The following is an 18,902-nucleotide window of genomic DNA, read 5'->3' on the forward strand; positions in this document are numbered from 1 at the left end:
TATCTCAGAACTTTGAGATGAAGGACCTTGGAGTGGCTGATGTTATCTTGAACATCAAGCTATTGAGAGATGATGAGGGTGGGATTACACTTTTGCAATCCCATTATGTTGAGAAGGTGTTGAGTCGTTTTGGATATTCAGACTGCAAACCATCTCAAACACCATATGATTCTAGTGTGCTGATTCGAAAGTCTAAAGGCACAGCTATAGATCAATTGAGATACTCTCAGATTGTTGGTTCAGTACAGTATCTAGCGAGCGCAACGAGGCCTGACATCGCATTTGCTATTAGCAAACTGAGCCGATTTGTTTCCAAACCGGGTGATGTACATTGGCGTGCTCTTGAGAGAGTTATGCGCTATCTGAAAGGTACTATGAACTATGGACTTCACTATATCGGATACCCGTCGGTACTTTAAGGGTATAGTGATGCGAATTGGATCTCTGATGCTGATGAGATGAAGGCCACAACTGGGTATATATTTACTCTTGGAGGTGGTGCTGTTTCCTGGAAGTCTTGCAAGCAAACGATCTTAACAAGATCGACAATGGAAGCAGAATTAACAGCATTAGACACATCGGGTGGCGAAGCAGAATGGCTTCGAGATCTGTTGATGAACTTGCCGGTGGTTGAGAAGCCAGTTCTGTCCATCCTTATGAACTGTGACAATCAAACATTTATTGTCAAGGTGAAGAGTTCAAAGGACAACATGAAGTCCAACAAACACATAAGAATGAGATTAAAAGCTGTCAGAAAATTGAGGAACTCCGGAGTGATAGCGTTGGATTATATTCAAACGGCTAAGAATCTGGCAGATCCCTTTACTAAAGGGCTATCACGTGTTGTGATAGATAACGCATCAAGGGAGATGGGTATGAGACCCACGTGAGTTGCCATGGTAGTAACCCAACCTATGTGATCGGAGATCCCGTAAGTAGGACCTGGGAAAACAAGCCAGTGGTGAACTGAGGAGAGTAACTTTACTAACCCACTCCGTTGGAGATGCAATACTCTCGGAAACTGTATGGAAGGATGACTACTGTCTTAATGTGTTCCAAGTCTTATATGCATAAGCAAGATGCTATCCTATAGAGAGATCTTTGGAGGAACACACCTATATGAGCCCGACTGCTGGTCACAGTCTATGAGATTGGGATGATCTCTAGCAAGCTCATGAACAGGCCAGGAATGTGACTAATATGCTCCACCCGAGGGGTCGGCCTTCGGCAGCCTCGTATCAGTGAGACTTGTGGTGAAACTTCTTGACGCCAAACTGACAATTCAAGGCATAGTCCATTGTTCAGTTGTGAAGGAGTGTAACTACTTGGTCTAGGTGGAGCTCAACCTTAATCGGTCTCCACTGAGATGCTGGTATATCAAAACAGCGTTTGGAACAAAGGACAAACTGGGCCCCTGAGATCTGGTGGGGGATTGTTGAAATATGAGATGGGCCTAGAGCCCATATGATAATTTTAGATTTGATCTCTAAGGGCCCATGTAGGTGGCATGACAAGGTGGTGGGAAGTTTAGTCCCACCCCGGAAGTGGAAGGAGAGTTGGAGTGTTTTATAAGGGATTCTCTTCCTCGTTCTATTGGAGCTTGAGAAGAGATGAGGCCCTCGCGCACTCCTCCTCCTCCGCTCACCTCGCCACGCCACGCCTCGTCACGACGCGCCGCGCCGCGCCGCGCCGCGGGTTGCGGGATTGAGCCGAGCCAAGCTCACTCCTATGCGCTTCTTTTTGCCGGTCAGGAACGAAGAGTCTTTGGCAAGTGGGGCCACGATCTGAGACGTCGGATCGTGGGCTACTGACTTGGACGTGGGTTCAGCCCACGTCTCTCCACGCGCAGCCGCACATATATATGTGGGGCGCTGCCAACCCTAGCCGCCACGAAACAGAATGCATCTCCGCCTCCACGCCCGCGTCGTTCCTTTGCTGCTGCTGCCGCCGGCGACTCCGTCCCGTTCACCACGTACACGGTTGACGGGAGAGCAGGCCTCCGAACCCCCGCCTCTCCGGATCCTATACGGGAGAGGGCGATTAGGTTTTTGGGTAGCGACTACGCGACTGCTCGCTTCTGTTCATCTACGTCCACATCACCTTCGTCATCACCATGTCGACTGACGCCGACCGTGCCGCCGCTGAGAAGGCCGAGGCCGACAAGAAGGCCGCCGAGGATGCCGCGGCTACTGCCGCCGCCACCGCCGCTGCATGGCCGATTGGAGGGTATACATCGTTTATCCCTCTCATGTTTCTTTCTGTTGTAGCAGTACTAGCGATATGCGTAGATGTTTCTACTATATGCGTAGTACATGCTCTGTTAGATCGTAACCAGTGTGTTATCAATACTGTCAATGTCATGCTCATGATTTATTCATGGATTAATTTAATCGGAAAACTGCCTATTTTCTTATCACAAGGAGGAGTCACACCTATGGCCTCGTGCTGGTGTCAAGGGTGTCATGATGCTATCACTTAAGACTTTTTTTTTGCGAAAGAACTTTCCAATCTACTCATTATCAATCATGGCAATACAAAGAAGACTAGAGGTAATAAAAATTACAACCAGGTTCATGGACCACCTAGCGACAACTACAAGCACTGGAGCGAGGCGAAGGCGCGCCGACGTCAGCACCCCTCCCTCTTCGAAGCCGGGCAAACCTGATTGTAGCACAGTCGGGAAGTCATCGTGCTAAGGCCACAAAGGACCAGCGCACCAGAGCAACAACCATCTTCGGTGAAGAGTCATAGATGATCAAACTATAGCCACACGAACAAATATGAACGAAAATTGGATCCAAATATATCCATCGAAGACTAGCACCAATCAAATCCCATGAGATCCAACGAAGACACACCTCCACACACCCTCCGACGACGCCAGACGCACTACCGGGGCGGGGATCGGGCGTGGGAGACATTATTTTTACTGAGAGAGATCGCCACCCATCGCCACACAACCTCAAACAAGACGTTGAACCTAACAAAATGACCCCGCCAGTGGGGAGCCGAGATCCTCTGCACCTTCATGGCCCAAAGGCCATCGGAGGCGGGGTGGACCGCTCGAGGCGCCAACGGAAGAAGACTTTCTTTTTTATAAAAGCATCAACTTTATTAATTGGAAATAACAGCTTCATCATTAATAAGAAAAGGTACAATATCATTCATAGGCTCCTCAAACCAATCCGGCGGAAGAAGACTTTTCTGAAGGAGGAGGAAAGAAGCCTTAGATCTATCAAGTTGACTATCACTTGAGAGTTAATCACATGTGATGAGGGCTAAGCATCCTTCTTGTTCTGCTCGTGCATTATGAACCCTCGCTGGCCCACGTACGTGGTCATGTTTGTCATGTCATTCTTATGACTGTTACTAGGTAATTGCTCGTGCGTTGCAACGGGAGCATAAACATTTCACCTGTTCAACACAAATCCAGTGAAAAATATATGTTCAAATATACGATTAGTATCCTCATGCACATCAAGAAGAATTGTTGGCCTATTATTGGTTTATTACCTGTATAAATCACTCTTCTTATTCTTTTGCTTCTTTTTCTTGGTCGACCGATTATCTTCGTCTCACTGAAACATGCTCCACGTGCCCGTTAATGGTACATCCAAGCTCACAATCGACCAACCTAAGTGTCAAATTAACATGTAAATTACTATACCAAATTATGCATCCGATCGATATTCTGAAATTTTGGCATCAAAAAAAATTGTAGATAAATTCGTTGGTGCATAGCTAGTGTAATAGTAGAAAAAATAGACCTTTGAAAATGTGTGATCTACAAATCAATGGTTCAGTGCCATGTCAAACAATAATGTTTAGTATAAGTATGACCCTAACATGAAAATATCCACAAAATATAGATGATAATTCTTGGAAGGCTTTATTTCATTCAACTAACCATGAATATTGTTCAGTGCCATGTCAAACAATAATGTTCAGTGCCTGTTTTATTCATAGAATCTGAATGATTTCTTCACAAAGCACATTTTTCAAGTGCAGTTTTGGTACATCTGCATGGCACCACTTCTATTCAGTTTTTCATTTCATTCAGCTAACCATGAATATGTTTGATCGAAATTGATGTCTACAATTAGAAATAAAGAGCATATAGGGTTTTACCGTTGTGTTTAGAGCTAAATATAGATAGTGCCATCTCTTTTTTTTGTAAGCAGTGTGTTGTTAGGCCAACTCCAGCGCACGACCACAAACAGACGTCCGTTTTGTCCGGATTCTGTCTGTTTGGGTAGGGCAATGGGGTCGTGTCCGGACCTATCCTGGGATGCGGTGGCCATGCACCCAACGTGCAGACTCATCCTTTGGCCCCATCCTCTCCGCCTCCATTTTCAAACAACAAGTTTCGAAATACCATGCCCTAGTTCAGGTCAGCGGCCCTAGTTCACCCTGGCAACAGAGCCAACGGCTTACACGTCCTCGCCGGCAACACAACCAGTCTCCAAAATGAATAGTTTTGATCGCCGGCAACACAGCAACGGCCGGCAACACAACCAACCTCCAAAATGAATGCGTTTCTCGCCGGCACACAGCCAGTGGCCGACACCCATGCCAGCCTCCAAAAAAGAACGGCCACGGCCAATCAGACGACCTAATTCAGGCCGTCGGCGTCGAACAGCTCCTTCTGCCTGGCCTCGAACCAGCTCCTCGTCTTATAGCTCATCTTGGTCAAGTCCACGCTCATGATCGCAAGGGGCACCTCCTTTGCTTTGGTTGGGGCATTGGTGGCCTCGATGTCAAGCTGCCTCTGCCTGGCCGTGACATTGGCGGCCTCGACGTCGAGCTGCCTTTGCCGAGACGCCTCCTCCAGGTCGATCTTCCTCTTCTTGGCCGCCTCCTCCATCTCAAGTTTCTTCCTTTGAAGCTCTAGATATCGCTTCATTTGCTCATCATTGCTTTGTCGCTTCTTCTCGTCCCTTACATCCTTTTGAGACATCATGCCATGCAAAGTCTCATGCAAGGCCATGTATGAGGCATCACGTATGTCGTCCACCTTGGAGTTGGTCTTGCCCCTCAGCCTCTTCAACGCCTCGTCATCTCCACCTCCGGCCAACACAACCATCTTCTTGCCTCTCTTCCTTTAAAGTTCATGTATTGATCCTTGAACTGAGGGCATTTGTTGATGATCGTCCCACAATGCGTAAGAGTGAATGGCTTGTAATTGTATCGGGCCTTGAATGCTTCCAAAGATTGAAATTACCTACACCACATGATCAACAACAATTGAGCATGCAAACATATACAAGGCCGAAGTCTCATGGCCGTAGCAACGAAAGAACTAGGATGAGGAGAGCATACCATGTCCCCAATGCCGAGACCACTCACGGTCCGTGCTTCAACGCTCTCAAGTGCGGCACAATACTTGTTGCACTCTTGTTGGATGAACAACCACCTCTTTTGAATTGAGGTGATGCCACGGTCGCTTGTAATTTGGTAGGGCTCAAACATCTTCCTTTCATGGAATGTTTTGTGGAATCTCATCCAAAAAACAAGGCCCTTTTGTTGCGCGCCGGTCCTCGGAGCTTGGCCAATCTCCATCCAACATTGGCAAATCAACTTGTCCTTGTCTTGTGAATATGAACCCGTGCGAATGCTCTTCCTCCTCTTTTGTGCTTCCGCTCTTTGGGTGAGCTTGCCGATGAACAATGACTTGCCCCCAATATCAATGGCATTGCCTTCTTCTTCATCACCATCACCTTCGCAATAGATGTCATCGTATTCATGCCACGAGTCACCATGGTCATAGTCAGCATGGTCGTGGCCTCTTCATCAGCAACGTACTGGGCGCGGCCATCCTGACTTTGGGTCCCCTCGGGATCGTAGGCACCGCCATGCCGACCCTCGTAGATCACATCCTCCATGAACTGGTTGTAGAAGGGGTCGTCGACCGTTGGCGTTGGTGTTGACATTCCGTCGAACAGGACGCGGGGGGACGGCATGGTGCCCGTAAACGGTGGCCGTGCTTGCTTTCTTTGCAACTTGAAGGCCGACCGGCCGCCGCTGCTGTACCCCGGCGTGACGTTGAGGTCGATGACGGCCGAGGGGCGCGGGGTGGACGGCGCGATCACGCCAACGTCCGGTGACGACCCCGAAAAACGGGTCTGGCCGTCATGCCTTGGCGGGGGAAAGCTGGGCGACATAGGCGTGGTCCGCGACTGGCAGTGCGGAGGCCTGGCGACCGACGAGCATGTGCTCGCCGGGCCGACGGCCGCTTCAAAGAAACCCGTTGGACGACAAATGCCAAGTATGAGGAGGGTGTACGCTTTGTTGACGATGGCCTCCTTCTCCTCGACCTCGGCCTTGCGCCACGCGGCCTCCATCGCATATCGCTCAGCGGCGAACTTGGTCGCGACGGTCTTGCCCTTGACGGCCGCCCTTCGGTTCCTCCTCTTCGCCGATTCTGCGTCCAACTTGGCGAGCTCCTTCGACGTGCATTTCGACCGCGCCTTCCTTGCACCCTTGGCCGCCTTCTTCTTCACCTTTCCGGGCGGGTCGACGGCCAGGCCGCCGGAATTCGGCTAGGCGTCGGCCATGGACGGTGGAGGGTGGGGACGGGACATGGGAGGGTTTGGGGAAAAATGGCGCCAAATGGGACGCGGGGGTTTTTTTGCTTTGTGCCACCGACGGGCGGGCCAGGGGAGGACAAACGCGCGCGTCCCGCCCATCTGCACGCTGTCCGTTTCACCCCAAAAGCGACGCAAATTTGAGCTGATGATGGTTCAAAAGCGGACAGAAAACGGACAAAAGTCCGTTTGCGTCCGCGCGCTGGGCCGTCTGGTTTATCCATTTTGCCCCAAACGGACACACCCGGACAGGACGGGTCGCGCGCTAGAGTTGGCATTAGGCTAGCCATAGTGGGGGTAACTTAGATAGTAACTTAACACATTTCAAGACATTTTTGCTTATGTGGCAAGTATTTAATAAGGAGAGAGGTGTTTGGAGTAACATAATATGTTACTGTAACATAGCGCTTTCCGAGGTAAAATGAGTCTTTAAGGCAATAAATGAAATAATCTATGACACTACTACTAACATACTTTACACTATGAAGATAGTAACTTAGACTAGTGTCATATGCATGACACTAGTCTAAATTACTTCCCACTATGATCACTAGTATAAATTACTCTCCACTATGACCAGCTTTTATAGGAGTGATAGATGCAGCATAGCATGTCATGTGCGTATTGGACTGATACATGCAGCACAACCTGGGCCAACCAGTCTGTTTGTTGCATCGGGGAAAAAGACTAACCCGGCAGGATCACCCACTTCTTTCGCTGACTATTCGGGCTCACACGCCACTGCCGTGATGACCGCCCTTTTGTTCCTACCACTGCTCCTTCGCGGGGCGGCGGGCCACGCACCATTGGCTCGCGCTGCGCCTTCTTCCTCAAGACGCCCCGCCACGCAAGCGCTGCCGTCGTGAGGCTCTTGTGGTCTATTTTGTGGTTCAGTGCCTGGTAGTGAGGCTATTTTGTGGTCTATTGTCCTTCTAAGAGGTCATTTTGTAGGCTCAACAAACAATTCGCTGAAGCCATTCAAGACCGCTAGCAGGGCAGACAGACCATTCACTTGTTTATACGCCTTTCACCTCGCCGTTTGGACCGGGCTTTCGGGAGGCCAGGCGGCGACGCGGCCATGACGGCGGTCAGGCTGAAACGGGTTCGAGACATCCAGTGGAGCCGCTCGGCATATTATATTTATTTGATATTGTAAAGATAGATATTTTCCTCTATAAACTTCGTCAAGATTTATGAAGGGTTTTTTGCTTGCGAAAAAAATAAATTCTATGCGCACTATGAAACGGAGCCAGCAATACAAGCACACTCGACATGACAGATACTCCTGTACACGCACTGTGGCTGCAGCCATGACCACACTACGGCTATTCTCCAGTCAGCGTCGCTAGTCGATCCATCACTGTGGCTATTCTCCGGTCGGTGTGATTCAATCCATCGGTTCCAAGGCAGGCGGCGTGCCTGCAACTGCAACCACGCCAGGGGGCAGCACCGCTGCCGCGGCCGGGGTGGTGCCAGTGGCGGCGGCGCGGCACATGGGGCAGGTGGAGTGCGCTTGCAGCCAGGCGTGGACGCAGTCGGCGTGGAACAGATGCGCGCACTTGGGGAGCCGACGCAGCTTCTCGCCGGCCTCCACCTGCCCGAGGCACACCGCGCAGTCCATGGGCGCCGCCAGGGTGTCGGCCTGCTCGTACACGATCGCCGCGTCGCCCATGCCGGCCTCCTGGTCGTCCGCACCAGCACCGCTGTCGCGCTGACGGCGGCAACGGCGGCGGCGGCGGCTGCAGGCGTAGGAGACGGCGAGGTAGAGGAGGAGGGTGACGATGCCAATGGCGAAGGAGAGCCCCGTGAGCAGTAGCCGCGAGCGGGTGCTGTACCTGGAGCTGTCCGCGACGGCGAGGTCGGCGAACACCCATGATGTGTCCGGCGCGCCCATGCTGAAAGGTGAGAATGGCGTCCGAAGCTGTGGATCTGTGTTTGTTTACGTCGTGGTGCTGGTGCGGAGGCAAAGTGGCGCCGATGCAGTATTTAAAGTGTCGGCCTTACTAGTGATGATCAGGGAGCTCCACTCGCGTCGCTCACGTGCCTCTCGATCGAGATATTTGTGGGGGACAAGGACACGTGCCTTCCTCACGAGACGATTTGCATTGTGGTGGTGAGACCAGTGCATGCATCGTACCTATTCTCGATGGGTGGTCGACATGATCAAAGTGTTACTCCTACACCCTAGAAAACAGTGTTACTCCTACTTTGATATTTATGCTGTTGCTGGAGTAGTACTTACTGTTTGGGCCGACTAGAAATTCTACTGTTATGATCAAGTGTTAATTGATATTTGTGCTGTTGCTAGAGTACCTCTCACCTCAATGCAAATAGCTTTGCTTGTATACTCCGCTACTACTATTATTGTGCGCATTTCTCTTCTTTTCGAAGGCACAAGAGGGACCTGACCTGATCATGCATTTCAACTCGGGCTCCTCCAGATTCGGAATGCAGCAGCGGTGGTCGGCAGGCTGGATGGCCTCCCACGGGCCTGGTTGTGTGTTCTTTTTATAGTTGCGGGCTTCTTGATATTTGTGCAGGAGTCAATTGCAAGAAACCATCACATTTGTGGCTAGGTTTGTAGAAAACTACCAACTCGTTAATCTGTTGCAAAAAACACCATAAAATCTCTTAACCCGTTGCAAAAAGCACTGAACAGCCGTTTAGCCTCGTTTGATCTCTTTTCCGACAGGTGGGCCTCGAAAACGCTGACGTGGCATGACGGACAGGCAAACGGCGCCGTTAGGAACAAAACGGTCAAGACGCCGCGTCGGTCGGTCCTGTCAGTGCTCGCCAGACAGCCCCCCCCCCCCGCTCTCTCTCTCTCTCGCCCCTCTCCTCTGTCCCCCCCCTCTCTCTGGCTCTGGTCGCCGTCGGTGAGAAGCTAGCTCGCCGTCGTCCGCCATGGTTTCGTGGAGCGACGACAGCGAGGAATCGGGCTAGGAGTACTCTTCAGGCGGTCCCCCCTATCAAGGTCAGTGATGTGTACTCGTAGCTAGGGTTCTTTGAGCTAGGGTTTCGATTTGGGGATTTTGTTTTTCCTACTCGATTTGAACCCGTGAGATGGATTTTGTGCGTTTCTTTTGTTGATGTAGATCCCGGCTACAATCAAGGACCCGAACTACTCTGGTGTTGACGATGAGGTGATGGTGATGTGTGAGCATGGCCAGCCGGTGAAGAGGCATGTTTGCTTCGAAGGGATTAGCACTGGGAGGAGGTTCATTGCCTGTGGACTTGATGTGAGTGCTAGCAAAAATTTGTAGTTTGCTTATTTTGTGAAGAAACTATCAATTGTTCATATGCACTGTTCATTGTTCATGTTCACTGTTTATTGTTCATGTTCACTGTTCACCTAGTAGTTTAGTTAAAGGTACTGTCATGTACCATACCATAGTGACTGAGTGAAGTAAATGAATTGTTCATACATATAAATGAACAACACCATAGTGATATAAATGAAGTAAATGAATTAAACTGTGCTGTTAAAAATTAAGTACATAGATATAAAATTAAGGTATCCATAGTGACTGAGTGAAGTAAATTGTGCTGTTAAAAAGTATCATAGTGCATTGTTCATAGATATAAATGAAGTAAATAAATTGAACTGAATTGTATTTAGCTGTTAAAAATTAAGGTATAAATGAAGTAAAATCAGTGTAGTATGTTGTTAAAAATTCAGATATAAATTCAGAATTGAGCTGAATTGTGCATGTGCAGTATACTATAGTTGTTTTGAATTGGACTGAATAGAAGTGAAGTGAAAAAGGAAGTAAATGCATTTGTACTTGTTGTTTTGCAGGAAGCAAGTAGTTGTGGTGTTGTTCAATGGGTAGATGAGGAGTGGCCAGAGCATTTGCAGAATGCTCTTCACAAACTATGGCTTTTGTATGAGGATTGCCAGCGTGCTAATAGGATGGCATGTCTGGAACATTCATCACTTGTACACAATCTCACATCACAGAAGAACAAGCTACAGGAGACTTATGAGAAGCTTGTTGAGGATGTGAACAACCTACTTGATACCCATGACAATATTCCCAAGGAAAATGAAGTCCAACAAGGTGAACATGAGGACATCACTCCTCCTTTGGACAACAATATTTCAGCTTTGAAGGAACAACTGGGTGTAATGGATGCTGAGAACAAAGAACTGAAGCAAAAGGTTGACCAGTTGAAGAGCATTCAGGTTGCCCCAGGTAATGTGATTAGGAATCTGAAGTTTGCTCATTTGAAGGAGAAGGAAAAGTTGAGCACTGAGAGGAGGAATTTGGAGTTTCACATTGCTGATCTTGTCAAAGCTAGTGACAAGAACAAGAGAAAGCTGAAGTACATCAAGGATATTTGTGATGAAGAGTGATTTGTAATCTGACCATGTGGGTCATTATCTTAAATTTTAAGCATTGAACTATGGCTTGTAATGTGTGAACTAGTGGCAGTTTGTAGTATTTGAAGTAGGGTGTAGCCTTGAACTATGTCTTGTAAGCTTTGAACTATGGTGTCATGATGTTAACTATGTTGTTAAGTATGATGTTAACTATGGTGTCATGATGTTAACTATGTTGTTGAATAGAGTTGTTAAGTATGATGTTAACTATGGTGTCATGATGTTAACTATGTTAGTGACTAGAGTTGTTAAGTATGATGTTAACTATGTTAGTGACTAGAGTTGTTAAGTATGATGTTAACTATGTCATTGATGTTAACTATGGCACCCTAAATGATGGAATGAGGATATGTTGGATACCGTCGACGTCGAAGCACCCTAGATGATCAAATTAGGTTATCTTGGATACCATCGACGCCGAGGCACCCTAGATGACCAAATTAGGTTATCTTGGATGTCGTCGACGCCAAGGCACCCTAGATGATCAAATTAGGTTATCTTGGATACCGTCGATGCCGAGGCACCCTAGATGATCAAATTAGGTTATCTTGGATACCGTCGACGCCGAGGCACCCTAGATGATCAAATTAGGTTATCTTGGATGCCGTTGACGCCGAGGCACCCTAGATGATCAAATTAGGTTATCTTGGATACCATCGACGCCGAGGCACCCTAGATGATCAAATTAGGTTATCTTGGATGCCGTCGACGCCGAGGCAGCCTAGATGATTAAATTAGGTTATTTTGGATACCGTCGACGCCGAGGCACCCTAGATGATCAAATTAGGTTATCTTGGATACTGTCGACGCCGAGGCACCCTAGATGATCAAATTAGGTTATCTTGGATCACAGTAGTAGCCACATTCATCACACTTATTAGCAAACAATAAGAAAATTAGGAGCCACAACTAACCAGAAAGTACTCAACCAAAATAAAGATGTTTTGAACATGAACAACTAACCATAAGCAACACCAAGTTTTCATCACAGCCCAACAAGTCCACTAGGTACCTTACATGAAAGTACTCATGACAACCAGAATAAAGATGTTTAGAACATCAACAGCTAACCAGAAGCAACACAAGTTTTCATCATAGCCCAACAAGTCCACTAGGTACCTTACATGAAAGGTGTCATCACAACCAAAATGCAGATGTTTTGAACATCATCAGCTCACCACAAATTAACACAACTTCACCCGCTCCCTTGAGAACAGTTGAACCACTCAGACATCTTAAAGGATGGCTTCCTCACTCTTCCACTACCTGCAACTCTTGGGGGATGAACTTGTTTCTTCCTCTTGGCCCAGCAGCAGCAGAGGAACTTGGACCAACACTAGCAATAGAAGTTGCAGTCCTTGTAGTTTTAGCTTTCTTTGTTGCCCTTTTTGACGCCCTCGATTCAATCGTACACTAATCATACACGCAAATGTGTACGATCAAGATCAAGGACTCATGGGAAGATATCACAACACAACTCTAGAGACAAAATAAAATAATACAAGCTTTTATATTACAAGCCAGGGGCCTCGAGGGCTCGAATACATAAGCTCGAATACACAAGAGTCAGTGGAAGCAACAATATCTGAGTACAGACATGAGTTAAACAAGTTTGCCTTAAGAAGGCTAGCACAAAAGCAACATCGATCGAAAAGGCAAGACCTCCTGCTTGGGAGCCTCCTAACTACTCCAGGTCGTCAGTGGTCGTCACGTAGTAGTAGGCACCCTTGGGGTAGTAGTAATCATCAGTGGTGTCGTCTGGCTCCTGGGATCTGTCATCTGGTCGCAACAGTCGGGTATGGGGGAAAAAGAGGTAGCAAAGAAACCGTGAGTACTCATCCAAAGTACTCACAAGACTTACATCCGATCTAACTAAGTATGCATGTGTATCAAACGAATGGGTTGTATCTGTGGACTAAACTGCAGAATGCCAGAAGGGAAGGGGAAAGCCTAGCCTATCGAAGACTAGCATCTTCAAGCATCTTGCAACATATAGAAGAGTACAGATCAACATAATGTAAAGTAGTAGTAGTGTTATCAACCTCGGCCAGAGATCCTTTCTTGACTCCCTGCGAGAAAGCAATCCCAGAGCCATACTATCCATTTCTCATTCACAATCCATTTCTCATCACAAGTATCCAGTTCTAGTTGTATCGACCGGGATACAACTCCAAGTGTCCGTTACCGTAGGACAGGCTATCGATAGATGTTTTCTTCCCTGCAGGGGTGCACCAACTTACCCACCACGCTCGATTAACTCCGGCCGGACACACTTTCCTGGGTCATGCCCGGCCTCGGCTAAACAATACGTCGCAACCCGACCTAGGCTTAATAGAGAGGCCAGCACGCCGGACTAAACCTATGCCCCAGGGGTCATGGGCATCGCCCCGGGAATTCCTACACGTTGCATGGGCGGCCGATGAGCAGACCTAGCTACCTCCTTCAAAAAGGCAGGTGCTTACGCAGTCCAACCCGGCGCGCGCCGCTCAGTCGCTGACGTCTATTAAGCTTCGGCTGATGCATACGACGCAGAACGCCCATACAATGCCCACGTGATGGTTAGTGCTATCAGGCTAGAGGCCCCTCGGATCAAATATCCAAATCGTAGTGGATTAGGAGCACGTGATAACGAGCAGAGACTCACGATCGACGTGACACCGTCGCCCCGTCTCGAGTACTTGCGGCAAGGGCTAAGAATGCCCGGCCACGCCTCGTAAGTATCTCGTGGGCACCTTCTAGGTCAACCCGACTCCACATCACTCGCTATTAAGCTCGCGCGGGTACCCCTCAGGGCCGACCCGTCTTTAGTAACATGGCTCAGGGTAAAGTCATAGTAACCATAGTAACTATGCGTCTAACACCAAGGGGGGGAACCCGAGGAATCACCCCTGGTGAATTCCACTCGATGTTATCATCAAGGTGAACGTAAGAGGATCCACCCTCGAGGTTCACACTTGAGGGGTTGCACGATAGAGCCGTAACGGGAGTGGTTAAGGAGGAAATCACCCTCGATGACCTCGACCGTATAGCTACACTACAAAGATCTCATCAGGAGTGATGTAAGAGGTTCCACCCTCGGCACTCGATGGTAACTCTGCAGAGTCGTACAACTAGGGGGGTGATGTGCGGTGTCGGGGCCTGGACGTCGATCACGTTGATCGAGTCATCGAACATAAAGCGGGGCAACTGGGACAAGGTGGGGGTCACTGATGGATCACTAACCAACCTATACTAAGCAGTTTAGGATAAGCAGGTAAGGTATGAAAACAGGTAACAACAACATGCTATGCATCAGAGTAGGATCATACAGAAAGCAGTAGCAGTTCTAATGCAAGCATGAGAGAGAAAGAAATGGGCGATATCAGAATGCTCAAGGAGGGTTTGCTTGCCTGGTTGCTCTGGCAAGAAGGAGGGGTCATCGACACCGTAGTCGAACTGGGGTCGCTGGCAGTCTCGGGGTCTACCGGAAAGAAGTAATAGAGGGGGAATACAATAAATAAAAGAGCAATCAAAGTATCACAAAGCATAAGAAGACAATACGCGGTGCTAGAGGTGACCTAACGTGGTACTAAGTGATACCGGCAAAGGGGAGAAACATCCGGGAAAGTATCCCCGGTGTTTCGCGTTTTTAGGCTGATGAACCGGAAGGGGAAAGTTGTGTGTTCGCTATGCTAGGGATGCGTGGCGGACGAACGGGCCGCATATTCGGATTCATCTCATCGTTCTGAGCAACTTTCATGTTGAAAATATTTTAATCCGAGTTACGGTTTAAAAGATATGATTTTTTAAAGTTTCAATGATTTTTTGGAATTTATCTATTTAATTAAATTCGAATTATCCTAAACAGTGTACGATGACATCAGCATGACGAAGCGTTGACGTCAGTAGTCAACAGGGGCTGACCAAAGTCAAACCCGATCAGTGGGTCCCACTGGTCAGTGAGAGAGTAGCCTAATTAGGATAACTAAACTAATTACAGATTAGTTAGAGCGCGGGCCCCACTAGTCAGTGTCTAATTTGGGATTAATTAACTAACTAATTAATTACCTTTTTAATTAACAGTTTACTTATTTGTTAAATGTTTAATTGGGATGGGGCCTGTGTGTCATTGACTGGGGGTAGCCCAGTCAGCACAGTTGACCAGGTCAACTGGTCAACTGGGGCCAGGGGGCCCACTGGCAAGTGACCCAAGGTGGAGCCCGCGGCGGTCACGTCGGCGCCGGCCGCCGGACGCGGCCGAGAGCTCCGGCGAGCTCGGGATTTGCCCACAGGGCATCAATTCGGGCGTTTCCTGCGGCATTCGAACGAGCACTCCGAGCCGCATCGAGTGGTGGCGATGGTGTGGCCGGAAGCGACGTCGGTGATGAGCGGGGCGTACGCCGGAGCTCGTGTATGGGGGGCGCGTGGCTACGGGGCACGGCGAGGCACGCCAGAGGCGGCGTTGGGCTCGCGCGGACGCACTGAGCGTGTCTACGGGCTCGGACGACCATGATGTCGACCACATCGACGACGGCGAGCTATGCGGCAGAGGAGGGCACGGGCACGCGATGGCAGTGGCGGGTACGGCACGGAGAAGAGCATGGGGAGAGAGGGGAAATGGGCGCAAGCTCACCGGGAGCCGGTAAGTGAGCAAAATGGGCGCGGGGACGGCTTGACGGCGACGAAATCGATGACGAGGTCGCGGTGGCCGTAGGTTGAAGAAGAGCTCGTCGAGGACAATGCAGCGGCTCCGAACTCCAACAGAGGGTCGTAGGCGACGTAGTCGAGGGCGGCGACTTGCTCGGGCATGGAGACGAGGCGAGGCGAGGACGGTGGCCACGCGATCTACGGGGGCGCCGCCATGGCCGAGTCGGGAGAGGTGGGAGGAGCGAGGGAGAGAGCGAGGGGGGGACAGGAGGGCGCGGGGAAACCCTAGGGTGAGGAGGACGGCCTTATCCTCGCCATGGAGGCACGGATGGCCGGCGTGTGGCATTCCTCGCCATGGACATGCTGCGGTCGTCCACGGCACTGTGGTGAACAGAGGTAGGAGACAGGGGGGCTAGTCGGCTGGCCTGGGACGGCTGGGGTAGGAGTGGGCCGAGGCCCAGGGAGAGCCAGGGGGTTTGGCCCTTTTTTGTTTAGGCCCTTGTTTTATTTATTTATTTTCTTTACTGTTTTAAAACCTTTTAATGTATCTAGGCATTTTATAAAAAGGTGATTTCTACCACATAAATACATGTGCAATATTTGGCATCTCCCCAACATTTTTGTTTTAGTTTTTGAAAACTTTTATTGCCGACATTAATTCAAATTTTATATCGAACGATGTTTTCGATTAACGTGAGGTTAACAACAATAATTGCGGTGATGTGGCATCATTAGCATGGGATTACTGTAGCTTAATTATCCGGGCATTACACCCTTGTAGCAAGAGGAGCAGCAGCTGCAGCAGGAGCAGAAGGAGCTCTCCTTGGTGCACTGGGAGCTGAAGCAGGAGCAGAAGGAGCTCTCCTTGCTACCCTTGGAGCCCTTGGAGCTGGTGGAGGTGGAGCTGCAGTTTGAGCAGTAGCAGGAGCAGAAGGAGCACTTCTCCTTGGTGGCATGGGAGCAGGAGCAGATACAGTTCTGGGTGTATCATCTCTCCTGTTTTCCTGAAATTACAGCATACAAATGTTAGAAACTGGTATGTGAAATTGTACAAAAACCTACAACAATAGTTACCTAGTGCTGGTTCATTCTCATAGCTAGGGCTGGTTTAAGAGCCTGCTTGCAACTAGTGTATCTATGCCCACTCCTATTGCAATTGCTACAAGTGTTAGTTGCCATCCTAGATGTATCCTTTGGAGCTGGCTTTTCAAACTTGCTCTTTCTCCTCTTTATCTCTTTATTTCCTGGCTTTTCTTTGAACACTGGTGGTTCAATGTCAGGGGTTCTAGTCTTTGGCCACAAATCAGGCCCATGCACAGGGAAAACTATTGGACTATAAGCTGCCTTATACATTGGTTTCTTGAAGAAATCATGAACAAAATCTTCTGGCTGTAGTTTTGCCTTGTTGATTGCAGAAACACCATGATTGCAAGGTACTCCACACATGTCCCACTTCCTACAACCACATGTATGTAGCAAAAAGTTAACTGCATATGTGCTTTCTCCACTTGTCACCTGGAAGAGATCAGGTCCAGCTTTGATATACTGACAAAACCTAGAATGATGTTTTGCTTCTTCTACCTTCTCAACATATGTTGGGCATATCTGCCACTTAGCACTCTCAGTCTTTGTCCTATTTGCATTGAACTTCTCTAACAGCTTTGTCCTGATCCCATCTACCATAGTTCTAATGGGTTTGGTTCTGACATCAAGTATCATCTTGTTAAAAACTTCACTTATATTGTTAACTACCAAGTCAGTTTTGCAATTGTTGTCCATGGCATGCCTAGCCCATGTATGTTTTGGTATCCTAGATAGCCATTTCCAAGCTGGCTCACACTCCTTTTTCATGCCTTCCATTGCTATTACATAACCATGCTCAGTATAGGAATAACTTGCCTGATACATGTATTTCTTCAACTCTTCCCCTCTAAAACCAGCTGTTTAAAAGTTCTGATAAATGTGTCTAAGGAAGAATCTTTGTTTGCAATTGGGGAATACATTGTTTATGGCTGTAAGAAGGCCTTGTTTGAATGAACTACAGTTTGAGAATACTACAACAATGCCATGTATGAAATTAATAAACAAAGACAATTAATAAGCAATGCAAGCAATGATTGGAGTAGAGAGAGTAGTACCTTTTGCCTGTCAGATATAATAGTGTAGTAGCCAAACTTGCCTGACTCACCACCAATGGCATATTTCAATTGAGTAAGAAACCAAGACCAGCTTGCTGTGTTTTGCTTGTCTACTATTGCAAAAGCAATGGGAAATATGTTATTGTTTCCATCTCTTCCAGTGGCAGCCAAGATTTCCTGCCCTGTTGTCAACTTTATGAAGCAACCATCAACACATATCATACAAGATCACAAGTAGATTACCAACAAATTAGTGGGTGTGCACATACAAATTTAGAGTCACTAGTTAATCAGTAGGTGTGCACATACCTATGAATGGTCTGCAACCATTAAGGAAACCCTCTTTGCAAGCACTGAGGCAGATGAACAAGCCATGGAATCTTGGGTTTTTGCTTGGATGTAGTTTCAGATGCTTTGTTGTGACAATGCATCTACTTCCTGGATTGGTTTCTAGCACAACTTCTAGGTAATCCCTTATCCTATGATATTGTGCCTTCTGATCTCCTAGGACTACATTTTTAGCTAGCTTTCTTGCCCTATAGGCCATATGTATAGATACCTCTATTCCATGCGTTTGCTTCAAGTTTGAAATTATAGTCTGGACAGGTGTGTTGGGGTCTGTCCTCAACTGTTGCTCACATTCATGTGCCAACCACTTACCAGTAACTTTTGTGCTCTCTCCTACTACTGGGCAGCTGTGGTGCAAGTTCAGTTTCTTTATACAGAATGTCTTCTCATGTGCTATCTAAGAAGATGCAATGAAAAATGGACAATTCTCAAATTTGCAGACAACTATAATCCTGTCTGGACAGTTTCTGTGGAAGGCATGGTTCCTATTTTGTGAGATGTGAAAATTAAGAAGTGCCCTCCTGAACTGGGTCACATCTAGGAAACAAAGCTTCTTCATAAATTGCTCTTCTGGGTTCTCCCTTTGCTCATCATACCAAAATCTGGGCTTCTTCTTTTTAGCCCTGCTCTTCCTATCAGCTGGAAGCTTCACACATGGTATTTGAGCCCCATCATTGTCCTCCTGACTTAGGTCACCAGGGTTGCTCTCCTCATCAGATGAAGGAAACCAATCTTCCTCAATAATCTCATCCAAACTAGCATGAGATCTTGTAGTTGGCCCCTTTCTTTTACTTCCTCTACTACTTCCTCCTATGCTGCTCC

The 18,902-nt window shown here is 48.1% G+C and overlaps 1 protein-coding gene and 1 pseudogene across 1 annotated transcript; one reads left to right on the forward strand and one right to left on the reverse strand.

Moving 5' to 3' along the window:
• Positions 1-7,935: 7,935 nt before the first annotated feature.
• LOC125518943 (RING-H2 finger protein ATL39-like) lies at positions 7,936-8,512 on the reverse strand. The gene has a single exon (XM_048683827.1). It carries the CDS (start codon positions 8,476-8,478, stop codon positions 7,972-7,974), a length of 507 nt encoding a protein of 168 aa, XP_048539784.1. The 5' UTR covers positions 8,479-8,512; the 3' UTR covers positions 7,936-7,971.
• A 976-nt stretch (positions 8,513-9,488) lies between these two features.
• LOC125519264 lies at positions 9,489-10,941 on the forward strand (annotated as a pseudogene).
• Positions 10,942-18,902: the final 7,961 nt, after the last annotated feature.

Source organism: Triticum urartu, chromosome 7 (assembly GCF_003073215.2).
Source record: "Triticum urartu cultivar G1812 chromosome 7, Tu2.1, whole genome shotgun sequence".
Lineage (NCBI taxonomy): Eukaryota > Viridiplantae > Streptophyta > Magnoliopsida > Poales > Poaceae > Triticum > Triticum urartu.

What these genes read in the sequence shown, in the direction of transcription:
- LOC125518943 (XM_048683827.1), bottom strand. Translation starts at nt 8,478, where the DNA reads ATGGGCGCGCCGGACACATCATGGGTGTTCGCCGACCTCGCCGTCGCG.